General features: G+C 49.0%; 1 protein-coding gene across 1 annotated transcript in view; it reads right to left on the reverse strand.

Moving 5' to 3' along the window:
- Nucleotides 1-17,512, reverse strand: part of MMP20 (matrix metallopeptidase 20) — a 47,518-nt gene that overhangs the window by 11,991 nt on the left and 18,015 nt on the right. Inside the window, exons 7-8 of the mRNA XM_032844075.1 lie at nt 10,303-10,439; nt 9,194-9,350 (exon numbers count right to left, since the gene is read on the reverse strand). Of these exons, the coding sequence (XP_032699966.1) occupies nt 9,194-9,350; nt 10,303-10,439 (294 nt within the window). The remainder of the gene's footprint in view (nt 1-9,193; nt 9,351-10,302; nt 10,440-17,512) is intronic.

Genomic DNA, 17,512 nt, shown 5'->3' on the forward strand with positions numbered 1-17,512 from the left:
CAGAGAGATTGACTTAGGGATAGAAAGGGGCTGGGGCGCGTAGATTTGCACGTCACTTTACACAAAATTCAAAAAACACTGACTGCCTCCAAGGACGATGGAGTGGACGGCAGCCCCAGACCCCAGGAGCTCTCTGGTGTAGCCACTGGTCTGCTCCTGGTAAGCAAGAGAGAATATCTACAGGGAGAAATGAGCCAAAGGTAATGGAAGTCGTGCAAAGAAGGAAAAACTAGCTGGGTCATTTGGGCCTGCCTAGAAGAAGGAAAGAAGCTGTAAAAGCAAAGGGATGAGTTGGGAAGGAGCTCTCCTTGAAGTTTAAGCAGCACATCAGTGGCATGCGGTGGCACTGGCGTGGTAGAGCCCCCTTTTGGGTTCCACCTTGTAGTTCCCTGTGGCTGTGCCCCTGTGAGTTCCTACTGCACGGACACATGAGCCCTCACTCCCAGAGCCTGAGCCAACCTGGCCCCAAGCCAATGAATGTTGGGCGTCCTTAGTGGGCGAAGTTCTTCAGTAGTGTTCTCATGGCCCATCATTCCCTAAACCGGCTCCACCCAGGAGTTCTCGGAGGGTCTCCCTGACAACAAGCCTATCCAGAGACTTCTCTCCCCTCGACACATCGTTTGTGTCACAGACGGACCTAGCGTCAGGACCAAAGAAGGTCGTGAGGAACGACTAACGGAAATAAATCCTAGCACACTGTCCACCCCATTCTTGGTCTTGAACTCGGTCTGTGGCTCTGGCCTTGTGTGTTTTGAATATGACCTCCTGCTTTACTGAGAGAAAATCTGTCCCTTTTGGCTTTTCCTCCTATTTCCTCCTTCTTCCTGTTTAGAACAGGACGTAGTGACCAGACTTCATGGGCCGCTGGAGTCTTAGGCAACCGCGAGACGGGCACCTCCATGTTAACAGCGGAGCAAGGTGTTAGAAGGAACTCAGGTCTCTGGTGACTGTGGACTCGCCGTGTCCTCCCAGGTCTGTTAAACTTCAGACGTGTTACATAGATGAGAAAAACAGTCCTTGATGTGTTTCAGCCCCAGTTCTTTCTGGGTCTCTTAACAGCCGCTGAACATGATTTCTCACCAAGACGGGGCTTCCCACGACAGTGAGGTGTCCTGCAGGGGAGGCTTTGCTCAATGCGGGTGCGGAGTCTGGGGGAGAAGTTTCGTTAGTGGAGTGGCTCACGGCAGCTCTTCTGAACTCGGAAGCTGTAGGTCAAGGCTGTTTGCTTTATTCTTTAGTGCAGAAGCCGGTGTGCTGCAGCACGCATGACAGAGGACCTCGTGGTGGAAGGACCGTCTATGCTTTGCCAAAAGCAGGAGTTTCAGTGCAATGTTGGGCCTTCAGTCTCTCCAAAAGAAATTCCCTTTGAGCTGCTCTATGACTGGATTGTGCTCAGAGAACTCCTGAGCTTAAATGGCCATTTGTTAATTATCTCAACTTCTGAAGCAGGTATCTGCTGATTACCACATGGGCTCCTGTAACGTCTGAACAGTCACATTTGAGCACCTACTACGTGCTGGGCTCCGTGCTCACATCTACCTGTGTTACTATTCACTTAATGCTCTCAAGAGCCTTGGAAGGTTAATTTTAAAAGAGCCTTCTGGGGTTTCCTTCCCTCAACATCAAAATGAGTCTTTGATATTGGAGTTAATCCCTTAGACCAACTTTTTAATGAATCTGTTTTATCCAGATCATTAAGACTTTTCCTGAATAGACACTCACAGAAACTTAGTTGGAAAGGTGCATTGTGATTCCCTCAGGGGGGAGTCAGGCCTTTTTACAATCAGAGACCCTGTCCCTCTCCAAGCTTGCGTTTACAGAGAATTAAAAACCTCTCGTCAAGCCTCCTCTGTTAGCTGCTAACCTCACTGCTGCCTGGCTGGAGGCATGTGCTTTGTGGTGGCTGGTACATGAGTCCAAAGACCCGGTGGGGAATGAGGAACGGAGAGCTGAAACAATGGGAAAGTGCATAATCCCTGCAGCGGGAGTCAGGCAGTGAGCAGTCTTCGAGGCATTAACTGAATCATCATAACCGGAAAGCCACACACACACACCCTCACACCCACACACATGCTTCTGTGGGCATCTCAGTCTCATTCTCTGAAAATCCGTAATGGGAGTTGGGTTTCTCCGTGCCTATCATCCTGTGTGTCAGGTGTCAGGTGTCAGGCACCTTATCTTAAAGAAAGACTTGGGGGATCTGCCCAGCAGAACTTAGGGCTTAATAAGTGAATTACCATCAGGAATGCAGAAAGGAAGTTCTGGAGGAAAAATAACTGGCTTAGTGGTTTAATCACTGGACTGGAAGGAATAAGTCAGGACACCCCATGGTGCTCTGAGCCATGCTCCCAGAACTCTGAGCTCCCAGAGCTCTCAGTGGCCTGGGGTCAGCAGGGTCTACATGTGTCCTTCATTCCTAGAAAATACATATTCCTCTTCACAAGACAGATCTGTTGTTTGGTCTTCTCAGTCCCAGACAGGAGAAGCTATTAGTCAGGTGGAGAAAGGTCACGTGTACTTATTTATAAATTTCTTTCATGCCGTAGAAATGGTGACTGAAAACAGGTGATATGCCAGTAAAGCTATGATTCAGAACAGAAGGAGAGTTGAAGAGTTTCTCAGACAACAGCTGCAGGAGTTCGTGACCACTAAACCAGCCAGCAAGAAAGATCAGAGAGGCCTCTTTGGGCGGAAAGGAGAGACCAAAAGTGACAATATCAAGGCAGAAAATACAAAAGCAGTAAAAATGAATATTTTTAAACTGTCAGCCAAGGACCTCACAAAGAAGGGATATAAAATACAGTAACATACCTAAAGTGTGGAGAGGAGAGGAAAAAAGAATGGGTTCAAACTTGGATGGCCATCCACCTAATACAGACTGCTTTATGCTAAGGGGATTATATGCAAACCTAATGGTAACCACAAATCACCAATAAACATGAAGAATAAAGAGGATGAAACCCAAATACATCACTAAGGAAATCAGCAAAACATGAAAGTGACAAAGATAAGAAAGGATCAGAGAAAAGCTCAGAAACAACCAGCAGAAAATAAGGAAACAATGGCTTCGAACCACACACTGGACCAGGTGGACATCACAGACATATTCAGAACGTGCCATCCTAAAACCGCGGAATATACATCCTTCTCGAGTGCACACGGGACATCCCCCAGAACAGATCACATCCTGGGTCACAAATCCGGCCTCAACAAGTACAGAAAGACCAAGATCATACCTGCATATTATCAGACCACAACACTATGAAACTTGAAGTCGACCACAAGAAAAAAAATGGGAAAGACCACAGATACATGGAGATTAAAGAACACAGTACTGAACAATGAATGTGCGGAGAGGGAGACGATGGCGGAGGAGCAGCAGACTGAAACGACATCAGATCCCAGGAGTTCAGCTAGACAGTTATCAAACCATTCCGAACACCTACAAACTCCACAGGAGATCGAAGAGAAGAAGAGCAGCAATTCTAGGACCAGAAAATTGACCACATTCTGGAAGGTGGGACGTGGGAGAAGTGAACCCAAAGCCACGCGAAGAGAGACTGTGGGGGGAGGGGCCGGGTCCCAGCAAGCGGCGCAGCAGCGGACCACAAAATCGGAACTTCTACAAGTCTGCTCCACGGAGGGACGGCGCTCCAGAGGCCAAGCGGGGGTGGAGCCCTCGTGGGGACAGTGTGGTCTCAGGACCCGCAGGGTCACAGAAAGACCAGGGGTGTCTGAGTGTGGCAGAGCTGCCAGGTATCAGAGCGGGGAAGCTGCCTACAGAGACGCAGCTGAGGAGGGAGCTCTCAGCTCGGGCTTACCTTAAACCGTGATCCGAGGCACAGTCAGGCCACTGCTCTTCGAGCAGGGACCCCACAAGTGGCAGATCCGGGGAGACTCACCTTCCTTCTCTGGGAGGAGCAGCGTGGCAGGAACGTGCTGGGTTTGGAGACTCCAGACAGGGCCGTGTGCCAGAGACAGAAACGATCGTTCACAGGCCCGGCGAGCTCACAGTGCGGCCGGAGACCAGGGAGACGGGAGGGACTGACAGCTTTTCCGTGAGGGCGCACTGAGGAGGGGGGCCCCAGCTCTCGGCTCCTACGTGGCCGGGCACTGGCGGCCGCCATCTTCATTCCCGTCCTCCAAAGCAGTACGGAAAGCGATCAGGGAACAAAAGCTCCCGAGACCAAAACCGCGCAGATTACTTAGCCTGGAGCAATTCCGCCTCCGGCAAAGACATGGAGAATCTCGGCAACAGGCCCCTGACCCAGAAGATCAGCAAGAGCATCCAGCCAAGACCAAGCTCACTGATCAACAAGAACCACGGAAATCCAGAGAAGGGGAAAGCAACACACAGAATTCATGGCTTTTCCTGTTATTCTTTAGTCTTGCAAAGTTAAATTTTTAATATTTTCTTTCTTTTAAAATTTTTCCTCTTTCCTATTTTAACCAACATCTTATCAATACCTTTAAAAAAATCTTTTTAATTTTCATTTTTATAGTCATATTCTATCCCATCATTGTATTTAACCTTATTTTTTGTATATTACACACACACACACACACACACACACACACGTTTTTCTTTCTTTAAAATTTTGGGAGGCAGTTTCTTCTAACAGACCAAAATACACCCCAAATCCAGTGTGTAGCTCTGCTTATTCACCAGACTGATCATATTGTTTTTTTTTTTTTCCTTTCGTTCCCCCACCTGGTTGGGGGTCTCTTCTGATTTGTTTAGTGTATAATTTTCTGGGGTCATTTCTACCGTTTCAGCATTTTTTTCTCTCATTCATCTATTCTTCTCCAGACAAAATGACAAAACAGAAACCTCACCTCAAAAAAAAAAAAAAAAAAAAAAGAGCAAGAGGCAGTACTGACTGCCAGGAACGTAATCAGTATGGACATTTGTAAGATATTGGAACTAGAGTTCAGAATGATGATTATAAAGTTAGTAGCTGGGCTCGAAAAAAGCATAGAAGATACTAGAGAATCCCTTTCTGCAGGAAAAAAGAACTAATATCTAACCCAGTTGAAATAAAAAAAGCTATGAATGAGGTTCAATAAAAAAATGGGGGCTCTTACTGCTAGGATAAATGAGGCAAAAGAGAGAATTAGTGATATGGAAGACCAAATGATGGAGAATAAAGAAGCTGAGCAAAAGAGAGACAGACAACTACTGGACCATGAGGGGAGAATTAGAGAGATAAGAGATACCATAAGACGAAACAGTATTAAAGTGTGTAACAATACAGGCCTACCTCCTGAAGCAAGAAAATCTCAAATAAACAACCTAATCTTACTCCTAAAGGAGCTAGAGGAAGAACAAGAAGTCTAAAGCCAGCAGGAGGAGAGAGATAATAAAGATCAGAGCAGAAGTAAATGATAGAGACACTAAAAAAACAATAGAACAGATGCATGAAACCAGGAGCTCGTTCTTTGAAAAAATGAATAAAATTAATAAATCTCTAGACAGACTTACCAAAAAGAAAAGAGAAATAACCCAAATAAATAGAATCACAAGTGAGAGAGGAGAGATCACATCCAACGCCACAGAAATACAAATGATTCTAAAAGAGTATTATGAAAAAAAAAAAAACACGCCAACACACTGGACAGCCTGGAAGAAATGGATAAACTCCGAGAAACATATAAATTACCAAAACTGAAACAGGAAGAAAGGAAACTTGACCAGATGGATAGTCAGCTAAGAAATAGAATCAGTCATCAAAAATCCCCCAACAATCAGAAGTCCCGGACTAGATGGCTTCACAGTGGCATTCTATGAAACATTCAAAGAAGAGTTAATACCTATGCTTCTCAAACTGCTCTAAAAAGTAGAAAATGAAGGAAAACTTCCAAATTCATTCTATGAGGCCAGTGTTGCCAATACCAAATCAGGTAAAGATCCCACCAAGGAAGAAAACTATGGTAAATATCCCTGGTGAACATGAATGCCAAAATTCTCAATAAAATACCAGCAAGTCAAGTCCAACAGCACATTAAAATAATCATTCATCACATGGGGTTTGTTCTTGGGCTGCAAAGATGGCTCAGTATTCTCAAACCAGTCAGTGCGACAAACGCTATTAATAAGAGAAAGGATAGGGGTCCCTGGGGGGCTCAGTGGGTTGAGCCTTTGCCTTCGGCTTCAGGTCATGATCTCAGGGTCTTGGGATTGAGCCCCGCATTGGGCTCTTTCCTCAGCGGGGAGCCTGCTTCCCCCTCTCTCTGCCTGTCTCTCTGCCTACTTGTGATCTCTGTCTGTTAAATAAATAAATAAAATCTTTAAAAAAATAAAAGAAAGGATAAGAACTATATGATCCTCTTAAAATTTGCAGAAGAAGCATTTTACAAAGTACAAGATCCATTTATGAGGAAATCCTCAACAAATTAGGGATAGAGGGAACCATACATCAAAATCCTAAAGCTCACATATGAAGAACCCACAGCTAATAGCATCCTCAAGAGGGAAAAACAGAGAGCTTTTTTCCTATAGTCAGAAACAAGACAGGGATGTTCACTCTTACTGCTGTTATTTTTTATTATTATTAAAGATTTTATTTATTTATTTTAGAGGAGAGGGAAGAAGGAGAGGGGGAGAGGATCTTGAGCAGACCCCCTGTTGAGCAGGGAGCCCAATGTGGGGATCAACCTCATGATTCTGAGATCATGACCTGAGCCAAAAATCAAGAGTTGGTTGTTTAACTCACTGAGACACCCAGGTGCCCCTCACCACTGTGTGTAACATAGCACTGGAAGTCCTAGCTTCAGCAATTAGACAACAACAACAACAACAACAAAAAATAAAATTCATCCAGATTTGCGAGGAAGAAGTCAAACTGTCACTATTTGTAGATAACGTGATACTATATATAGAAAACCCAGAAGACTCCACCAAGTGCTAGAACTGATAAATGAATTCAATAAAGTCACAGAATGCAAAATCGGTGTACAGAAATCTGTTGCATTTCTATACACCAATAATGAAACAGCAGAAAGAGAAATTAAGGAACCCGTCTCATTTTCAATAGCACCAAAACCAGTAAGACACGTCACAATCTACCTAACCAAGAAGTTGAAAGCCCTGTGCTCTGAAAACCATGAAACACCAATGAAAGAACTTGAAGATGACACAAGGAAATGAAAAGACACTCCATGCTCGTGGATTAGAAGAGCAAACATTGTTAAAATGTCTACACGACTGAAAGCAATCTACATTAATGCAATCCCTATCCAAATACAGACAGCTTTTTTTTCTTTTTTTAACAGAACTAGAATGAACAATCCTGAAGTGTGCATGGAAGCAAAAAAGACCTCGAATAGCCAAAGCAACCTTGAAGAAGGAAAAAAAAAAGGAAAGCCGGAGGTGTCATCGTTCAGGACTTCAAGTTGTATTACAAAGCCATAGTAACCAAGACAGTATGGTACTAGCACAAAAATAGACACAGATCAGTACACCAGAACGGAGAACCCAGAAACGAACCCACAACTCTTTATCAACTAGTCTTTGACAAAGCAGGAAAGAATGTCCAATGGGAAAAAGTCTCTTCAACAGATGGTGCTGGGAACACGGGACAGCCACATGCAAAAGAATGAAGCTGGATCATTTCCTTACACCACACACAAGAATAAATTCACAATGGATGAAAAACCTAAATGTGAGACAGGGATCCATCAAAATCCTAGCGGAGAATGTAGACAGAACCTTTTTGACATCAGAGGTGGCAACTTCTTACTAGACATGTCTTCTGAGAAAAAGGAAATTAAAGCAAAAATAAACTATTGGGACATCATCAAAATTAAAAGCTTCTGCACAGAGAAGGAAACAATCAACAAAACTAAAAGGTAACCTACGGAATGGGAGAAGGTATTTGCAAATACAGACAAAGGATTAGTATCCAAAATATATAAAGGACTTAGTAAACTCAATACCTGAAAAATGAATAATCCAATGAAAAAATGGGAAGAAGACATGAATAAACATTTTTCCAGAAAAGACATCCAGATGTCCAATAGACACATGAAAAGATGCTCATTATCACTCATCATCAGGGAAATGCAAATCAAAACCATGATGAGATACCAACTCACAGCTCTCAGAATGGCTAAAACTAACAACACGTGTTGGAGAGGATGTGGAGAAAGGGGAACCCTCTTACACTGTTGGTGGGAGTGGAAAATGGTGCAGCCACTGTGGAAAATAGTAAGAAGGTTCCTCAAGAAGTTAAAAATAGGGGCACCTGGGTAGCTCAGGGGGTTAAGCCTCTGCCTTTGGCTCAGGTCATGATCTCAGGGTCCTGGGATAGAGCCCCGCATCAGGCTCCCTGCTCATTGGGATTGAGCTGCATGTTGGGCTCTCTGCTCAGTGGGGAACCTGCTTCTCCCTCTCCCTCTGTGCTCTCTCTTTCAAACAAATAAACACATACATAAAATCTGGAAAAAATTAAACTATTTGGCATGGTCAATTGCTTAGAATGTGTTGCTTTTACTTCTCCCTGCTGAGGTTCAGGTGAGCAAGCCCATGGATGTGAGAGCTGGGGGGGGGGTGCAGACGTGGGGGCTGCTCACCCTTCACAGGAGTCAGTTAATGCTAGAAACCCAGTGGGGGGCATGAGGGTGACCCTGTGCACAGCGGCTGGATGACAGACGGCTGCTTCCTGATATCTGCAAGACGGGCAGGACAGCTCTGGGTGAGGAGAGAGCGCACGTTCCGGGTAGGATAAAAGGACTCAGCAATAGGGGCTTTTCCTTGGAGCAGGAAAAGACCTTTCCTTCAAAGAGCCCCACAGTTATATGTGCACCTCCATGTTGCACAGAACCACAGAGTGTTCTGGATGCACTGGTACCCACATAACAGGGAGTCAGTTCCACCCCCGCCCCAGCATTCGTTGTGGCTGGCAATGTATTTGGGGATGCTCTGTCTACTCGTGTACGCCACTGGCGGTCCAGTTAGTAGAGGCGTGAAGGATTAGGCTGTTCACGTGCTAGAGAACCAACAGTGGGACTCGTGAATGAATGCTTCGCTTACTTGGCTGGTTTCCTATCTTAGAGACCGTGTCCCCACCGTGAGTAAATGGCAGCCCAGGGGCCCAGAGGAGTCAATGGGCCTATTGCCAAGGTGATTTGCATTCTTTTCTGCAAAAGGACTTTTTCTTCCCACTGAATACAATCGAAAGGAGAAAAGCCATACCTGTAGTATTCATCTCCCACAAAGAAAAGCGTCTTCTGCACGTCCTTGAGGTAGACGGCGGCATCTATCCGCTGCACATACCTCGGGAAGCCAAAATCATAAATAGTTCGAGGAGGACCCTGCATTTGGAAGCCTCTCGTTATCCAGTAGTGGGGGCCTGAAGACAGAAAGTAAAGTTCACAAACACTCAGTACCACTCAGCGATGTACTTCACTCCTGAGGACTTCTACGCAGGGTCCCACATGGGAATAGTTTATGGGATGGTTGCCATGGTCATAAGCCGATATATAAGCTTGGATTCAGTTCAAACTACTCTGCAGGTAAGCATCTCTTAGTGATGTCCTAGCAAAACAGTAATTTTGATACGATTGTATCTTAAATCTCACACATTAATTTTTTCAAGATACTTTTCTTGTGTGTAACCTCATTTCAGTCTCATCCAGATGCATGGGAGAGAAGGGGCCTGTGAGAGAGAAATGCTGCGGGTCGTTAGCCAGCACTGGCCTTGTAGCTTCCTCCCCCAGCTTCCAGAAAAAGAAGCTAAACTTGACAGGGGCCACCTACTGGGTAACCCCCATTGGCCAGCCACTGTCACATCTCTGAGCTTGCTATTACTATAACCCCTTATCAGCCCAGGAAGAAATGAAGGCTCAGAGCAGTTAGGTAGAGTCACTCTGACGGTAAGGGGCTGGGGTCAGAGACTGACAACATTGTGCCCACCTCCCAGAGTCACAGGTTAGGGTCCTGCTTCTGAGAAGGACATGGCAGCAAGGGCATCGTTCTCCTAACTGGGGTGCCATGTTGGATTTGCTGACTAGAGGCTCTCAGTGGGCTACACCATGTCACCCTGAGGGGTGGGGACAAAGTCTGTAGCCCCCTGGGCACTGTCACTTTGCACAGTGTCTCTCTAAGGTAGAGCATTAGCTCTGAGAACATTGTGACGGTCATTGTCCTTCCTGCCACTGCTATAGAACAACAGAGTGGCATTTCGTGGCTAAGCTGAGGAGGAGTGACCAGCGCATGTCCCACCATCCCTGACCAAATGCTACCAGCACTAGAGGCTCCCCACATCCCCGGCCGATCCTGTCCCTCACGGATGTGTAAGGTACCTTTGAAGAAGTAAGCAGTGCCCCTGTCGGCCACTTCGTAAGCTGCGTCCACGTTGGACATAAGCTGAGGGAAGGAGCTGGTAATGGTGCTGGGCCGGATCCCCCCCATCACGTGAACTTGCCGACGCCAGAAGATCCTGTTGGGCAATCCACAAGACCAACGGTTGATTTAGATCTTGAACCGGACGTGGACCCGCGTGTCTACAAACCACAGTTCAGGGGCCGTTCCTCAATGCCTCATGCCCCTAACTTGTTTTCATAAGGAGAGCATAGGTTTTTGACCTTATTAAATAGTTCTTTTCCCTTTTCATTCTTTGAGCCTCCTTGGAACCCCTTTCCTTCATTTACTTAAGGACGTGCCCGACATGGAAGGATGCGGCAAGGAGAAAACCCGGTGTTTCACACATTTCACCCGTGCCCCTTCCCAGTCCAGGTATCCCTTGATAGAAATGTCCTTTTCCTTTCTACTCTTTTAAAAACTAAAATCTCATAACGATAAAATACAATCCTTGTGAATGTTTTGAATATTACAATTAAACCACACCTCTGTGGTTGGGAGTGAGAGTTATTCCCAATAAAGCCAGCAAGAACACTCACAATCATCTGTTATATTGGAAGTTATCTGCTGAATACTTACCTCTTGAAAGTGCTTCTATTCCTGAAATCAATGGCTAGTTAACAGAAAATCTGGTACCCACCAGTTAACTCCAGTTTTGGCAACTCATCCATCCATGCACCCAAAACTATTCCCATCAATCTGTGGCAATACCACGAGGGTATTGGGCTGAAACGCTCACTATAAATGGGGTCCATTTCGAATTGTGGAGGTGAAACTCATTTTTGTAAAATATGAGTTTACTTGACTCTGTAGAAAGCAGAATCTATACATACAATTATTTGTGGGCAGGGAAACTGTAATAAATTTTGACATTTAATTTTCTGGGTAGTTCGTGTAGGAACTCCTGATCTAATGCTGAGTTTTCCAGTTCAGATAATTTAACAAATATTTACAGTGTGCCTGTCAGCCGGGATGGTGGTAGACATAAAAGACGGGACATTGAAGGAGACCCGGGTCCTGCCTCAGGGAGCTGAGTGCCCAGGCTGTTTGGATCATAATCAGACGGTTAGGACTCGTCCTACACAGTCAAGTTCAGGAGGCGGACACAGAGCATACCCCACAGGAGGGAAAGTCCGCTGCATTCGGGGCTTTGGTGAAGGCATCATGGGGGGGGCAGTGTAAGCTGACAGTGAATTAAAAGAGCTTCACTGAGAGAGGCATGGCTTCGTTTCCCATGTGGCATCGGGATGCAGAAGGACAAGCGCACCATGCTTCCGGAGATGTAGTCTTGAGTTCTAACTCTGACCGGCATCTCCGAGCTCAGTCTTGTCATCTCATAGATGCAAACAGTACTTGCCGTGTCTCCTGAAGTCGTTCTGAGGATCCAAGGAGAGAAGGCGCAGGAAAGTGATCCTAAACCATAAAGGGCCCTCGAGCTAGACATCGTCCGTTCTAAACATTATGATTTGCCTAGGACTCACCCACCCGCTACCATGACACACGGGGTGGCAGGCCCCGTGGCAGGTGCGCTGGCTCGCCCCACGCCCTACATGTCACAGCCTGTTCTAACACCGGTATTAACAGGTGACACACCGGGGCTCAGACTCGTGGGCCCAGGGGTCCCCTGTTGTTCGGGGCTGGCCGGATATTCCTGTCCACCTGTCTGACCTCCTTGCTCCTTCCCAGCCTTGCGATCTTTGCTTTCCTGTGTTCGTAACTGGACGCCCGTCCAGTCAGATCTAGGCTTTCCTGAGAGCAACCGCCTTCCCCTTCTCCTTCCTCTCTGCCGCCACCATGCAAGCATGGGTTTGGGGAGTCCCACAGATTTGGGTCACGACAACAGATAAATGCATCGTGTCCATAGCCTGTCATCTGATTCTTGATAATGACGCAGTGATTGGGAAACTGAGGAGAAATCCGTAAAATGAGGGCTTTTCACTGAATTCGGTACTTGGTTCTGAAATGCTGACTCTGGTCACGCATCCATGCTGGATGCTCACCAGGCACCGAGGTGTGTTTCGGGGTTCTGCCGTGGTGGGGACGAGGAGGTGGTGGCGGGCAGGGGAGGCTCTCTCCACATCACGTCTCTGAGGAGCGCGTGGACTCCCGGGTACTTCCTCCTTGGGCTCCTAATGCGGGGAAACACTTGCTCTCATTTTTCCTTTAAAAATGGGCGGCAGCGCTAGGCACCCGGAAACCCTATCTTTCCTGGGACGTTTGGGCTCGGCTGCCCCGAGTGACTCAGGAGGAGAGGTCGTGGAATGTGGAGCACCCGCAGACCCACAGGGTGCTTTGGGGACTTCTCTCACGTGGTAGAATGTAAAAGTCCTTTCCAGATCAGCCCTGACTGACACGGCAGGAATCGTGGGGACTTCAGGGGAAGTGGACTGGTCACACTCAACCAAGGGTGATTTTGAGCACCCAGAGACCCTGGCCGTGTTTGTTGACAGTCATGCGTGTCACCGCTGGGGGAGGTCGGGGCTGTTGGCTCCAGCGGGAGGCCGGCCAGGGAAGGCCCGCAGCGCGCCCCTCGCCCAGCAAGGACCACTTGGCCTCAAAGTGCCAGCAGATCCAAAGGCAAGGAGCCCGGGGTTAGACAGCGGTACAATGCACAAGCTACACACGTAAGGTAGAAAAGTTACTATCCATCACTTAGGAAAAGTTGCACAAATTCCAGAAGAAAATGTGATCCCGAACCCTCTGACACCAACAGTGGGTAGTGGAATGCGGGGCGCACAGCCGGAGGGTTTACCGACTCGGAGCGGAGATGACACACGTAAATGGGCTACGATGGACTCAAACCCTGAGGAGAGCAAGACCCTCTTCATGCGTCTGCACGTGGGTTTGAAACACAAACGAAAAGAGAACTGATCTGCGACCTTGCCGGCGACCTCGCCGGAGACTTCGCCGGGAAGGAGCAGCTCCAGGGTGTGGGCGAACTGGTCACAGAAGGCGGAGGATTTATCAGCGGCCTGTCACCTGATCTTGATAAGGAGGACGGAACAATGGCACGCATTGACAGTAGACGCCCGCGGATGGTGTATTTAGCCGTGTGGTTTATCTCGGGCTTGCAGGAGCCAACGCGGTGCCTGGTACACAGTCAGAGCTCAATAAATACTTGTTGGCTGAGTGAATGGGTGCCAGGGAGTGAGAGGAACTCATGAGATCACCGATATTCACAGGCTCTGCAATTTTCATTCCCTTTTCTCAAAGAACAGCAGCTAATTCAACTTGGAGATGGGCTCGCTGGTAGCCTTCACCGGGGGCAGGGTCCTGATGATCCGTCTTTCTGTCCTCTGGCTTACGGGGCACCTGGCACACCTGGGGACGTGACCCTCAGTTGCCGAACTTCTGTTCATCCTGTGTGGGGCCCGACCCGCTTCACCCCGACCTGGGTAAGGAGCCTGTCACCTCCTTGTTGCTGGACCGTCACGGGATTCAGCAGGAGCTGAGTGGGGGGGACCTTCCTCATTCATCATCTTCAACCCTTGACTCTCCTTGACTCGTTGCAGGGGGAGGAGGGATCCCCTTCTGCTCTTGATGTTTGCAATGGAATTGCTGCTTCTCTCCCACTGAGAGCTTGAAACCTGGTTTTATCATTGGGTGTGTGACCTTGTGTGAGTCACTCAATTTTTCAGACTCAGTTTCCTTCCATCACATAAGAGCGAGAATTCTAGTAACACGGATGCCAATCCTTCAAAGGATGAATTGTGACAATGTACCTGAGGGTGTCTTGTAAGCTCTCAGTCCTCCCAACAGTAACTGGTAGACACTGTAGAAACACACATGTTTTCCCTCTACAGATGTATCGATTGGTGATGGCTACATCTTAGAGTTTATCAGCGGAACAAAGTTTCTTTCTGAATTTGCTTCGCTGACATGAAGTTCTCATCACTAGAAACTCTGAAGTACACTCACATCCTTGGCTGAAATGGCCTCATCCTGGGGCTCCACTCACCAGGTCTGCTACATCAGAAGGCTTTGGAGGCTGAGAAATCAAGCATGTACCGTTCACCTCTCTGAGCCCCGGAAGAACACGGCTTATAGAATCAAAGACCCATGTGTAGACGGCGCTTAAAAGTCGTCAGAGCCTCGTGTGCCACATTGTTCATCCCACGGGAGGAGCCTGTGGGTGCCCATGCCGGCAAACCGTGGTCTGGAAAGGGTCCCAGCCCCAGCCAGGGAGTCCAGAGGAGGTGACAGCAGATCAGGGATGGTGACACGCCTCCTGCCTCTTGGTCGGAGTTCTCATACATAACCCGGACTCAGGCTAAGTAAGCACCGTGCCGCTTGCTGACTTCACGACGCAGTCTCACAACCAGAAGAGACACATCCCCTGGAGACTGAAGGAGCATGACGCCCCCCTCAGTTGTGCGGGCTCTGCTCAAACCCGTGGACTCCGCAGAACGCCAGGTTCCAAAAAGTCCTGTCCGGGAAGAGGAGGGGCTGATGTCCTGTCCCTCCTTCCGCAGACCCCCCGCATTTCTGTTTCTCCACCAGCTCCTACTCCCGTCTCCTAACAGTTCTGGGTAGTTTCCAGGCTTGGAAACTCCTCCCAGACACGGCTGCCCGTGCCAGCTGTAGTCTTTGCGGACCTCGCTGTTACTAACACGACTGCCAGGTCAGTGGTCTGCATCACCATTTCCACCCACTCCCTCCTTCTGCTCTCTGGCTGTTTCACTCCCCAGGCCCTGGACCTCCTCCTCACAACTCCTCTGGAAGGACACACGTAAATCATCCTGGCCGGGCTGTCCCTTTGCTTCAGGCCTCGGTCTGAGGGTCCCAGCGTCCCTCTCCCCTATGGATCACTTTGAAGATTCATTTATTTCTTTGAGAGAGAGAGAGGGAGAGCATGAGCAGGGGGAGGGGCAGAGGGAGAAGGAGAACCTCAAGGTTCTCCACACGGAGCCTGGAGCCCGATGCGGGGCTCGATCCCATGACCCTGAGATCACGACCTGAGCCGAAATGAGGAGACGCACGGCCACCGACGGAGCCACCCCGGTGCCCTGCACTACTGATCACTTTGGAAGAAAATCCTCTCTTCCTTGACTTGTGTGGGGCTCCGTTAGGGGACTCTGTCTCTGATGTCAAGGGGGTTAAAACCGCAGCTGGTTAAGTGGCGCTGGATTAGAAGAGCGCCGGGAGAACGCTGAGCACAGCACACAGCACGCCGTGGGGGATCGTGAAACGTCGGTTATTACTATGAGAGCCCATTCCCAGATCTTTCCCCCCGGTTCCATCGCCCGCGAAGCCTCCAGCCGTGAGCGCCCCCCTGAGTATCGGCGGCTTCCACAGAACCTGCTAGAATTGTCCTCTGCTTGAATGCCGCGCGTCTAAGCCTGAGATTTCCCGTCTGTGTCCGGCAAACCTCCTGGACTTCTCGTCTGCTGCTGTGACTCTTCCTCTCACTGTCTCTGGCACTAAATCTTCCAAGTCCTGCTGGCGACTCCCCAGGGCCCTCTTCGGCCTCGTCCTCCTTTCCTACCCAAGTGGCCTGACGGATGCTTTCCTCCGCCTGCTGATCGGAGGTATGGAGCGGCTTCAAGACGGGGCTGGGAGCGGCTGACAGATACTCTGAGAAGAAAACAGAAGGGGGCCAGCCTAGCCAACGGGTCCGAGATGCCTCCATGCTCTAAGAACGTCCTTCTCCTTGTGGCTGTTCACCTGACCGGCAGGAGAGGGTCTGGAGCACAGGACCTGCCGTCCCTTGCTTTCCCCACAAACTCAAATGCATACCAGAGGCCTGAGTTCTTTCAAGTCGAAATGCCCCTCTTGTCTTGGGCGTCCCAGGGCGGGCGAGCTGTTCTGCATGGGTGACGGGATCGGCTCTGGACCCATGGGCTGTGTATGCTAATTCCACGTGCGAAACGCTGTTACACCTCGGAGGTCTACTGCGGACAGTGATGTTCTTGATTTTGTGGGTAAAATTCAACTGGGTAAAACCCACGAGCATCTGAGAGGGGCTATGTGCTTCCCATCTTCACTAAGGGTCTGAGGAGTGTGGGGCGGCCGTGCTATCCTCCGTCTGCTGGAAAGAATGAACGTCTGTGCCTTCAGCCCACAGATCCAGGTCCCTGTCATCGGTGGATACCTGCCATTTTCAACCTAGCGTGGCGACACCCATTTGTCCTCAAACACAAGCCTGGAACGCATCCATGTGCCATTCTGGGCAGCGGCCAGCGGCCGTGGTCTCACGGGGACCCGGAGTGGCACCGCACCCCATCCTGCTGTGGAAACTCCCTGAGGAGATGACGCCCACACCTGGGAATGTCTCCTCCACAGGCTGTTGCTGGGAACTCCGGGCCGGACCCCAAGCTCCCCCAGCCGTCTGCGGGTTGCTCTGTCGCTATGGCTTGAAAGAAAGCTTTGTTCTCCGGCCAGACTCCGCAAGCACTTTGGGAATTTTCGGTGTCCGCCGTAGGAGATGAGAGCTCTGGAGCGTGTCCTTGTGCAAAGGGAGCAGGAAATCCTGCCCCACGGAGTCCTCGTGAGGGTGTGATAACCAAGTGCTTCCAGGGAAGCCCGGGGACATCGGAGCCCCTCAGTGCAGAGAAGAGGAAGAGGGGCTCGTGGGCCCGTGGGGAGTGGGTGGCTCCCCCGACTCCCTGCCTCCTGCCCGCCGCCAGGGCTGGGCCACGCGAGAAGGTGCAGCCTGAACACACTCACGTCACTGTGTCCCTCCCTCCCGACCTCTCCTGTCTGCGTCTCCTGTCCCCTGTGGCTCCGTTCCTGCTTTCACCTTCCATGACGTTAGCCATTGTTCATACTTGGATAATAGGGTTGGTTTTTTTTAAAACATTTTTTTCGTTTTTTAAAGAAAACAGATATAGGGGCACCTGGGTGGCTCAGTGGGTTAAGCCTCTGCCTTCGGCTCAGGTCATGATCTCAGGGTCCTGGGATCGAGCCCCACATTGGGCTCTCTGCTCGGCGGGGAGCCTGCTTCCCCCTCTCTCTGCCTGCCTCTCTGCCTATGTGTGATCTCTGTCAAATAAATAAATAAAATCTTAAAAAAAAAACAGATATAGTTGTTCATGGGGTGTCACATCTTTGACTTCTTGGTCTCCTCTGGGTCTTTTCTACCAAGAGTAAGCTCTGTGCTGCGCAGTGTCACCTGGTGTCTCCTCAGGGAAGGAGCGCTCCCCGGGCTGGCCT

This window comes from Lontra canadensis, unplaced genomic scaffold, assembly GCF_010015895.1.
Source record: "Lontra canadensis isolate GAN:19392208 unplaced genomic scaffold, GSC_riverotter_1.0 scaffold147, whole genome shotgun sequence".
NCBI lineage: Eukaryota > Metazoa > Chordata > Mammalia > Carnivora > Mustelidae > Lontra > Lontra canadensis.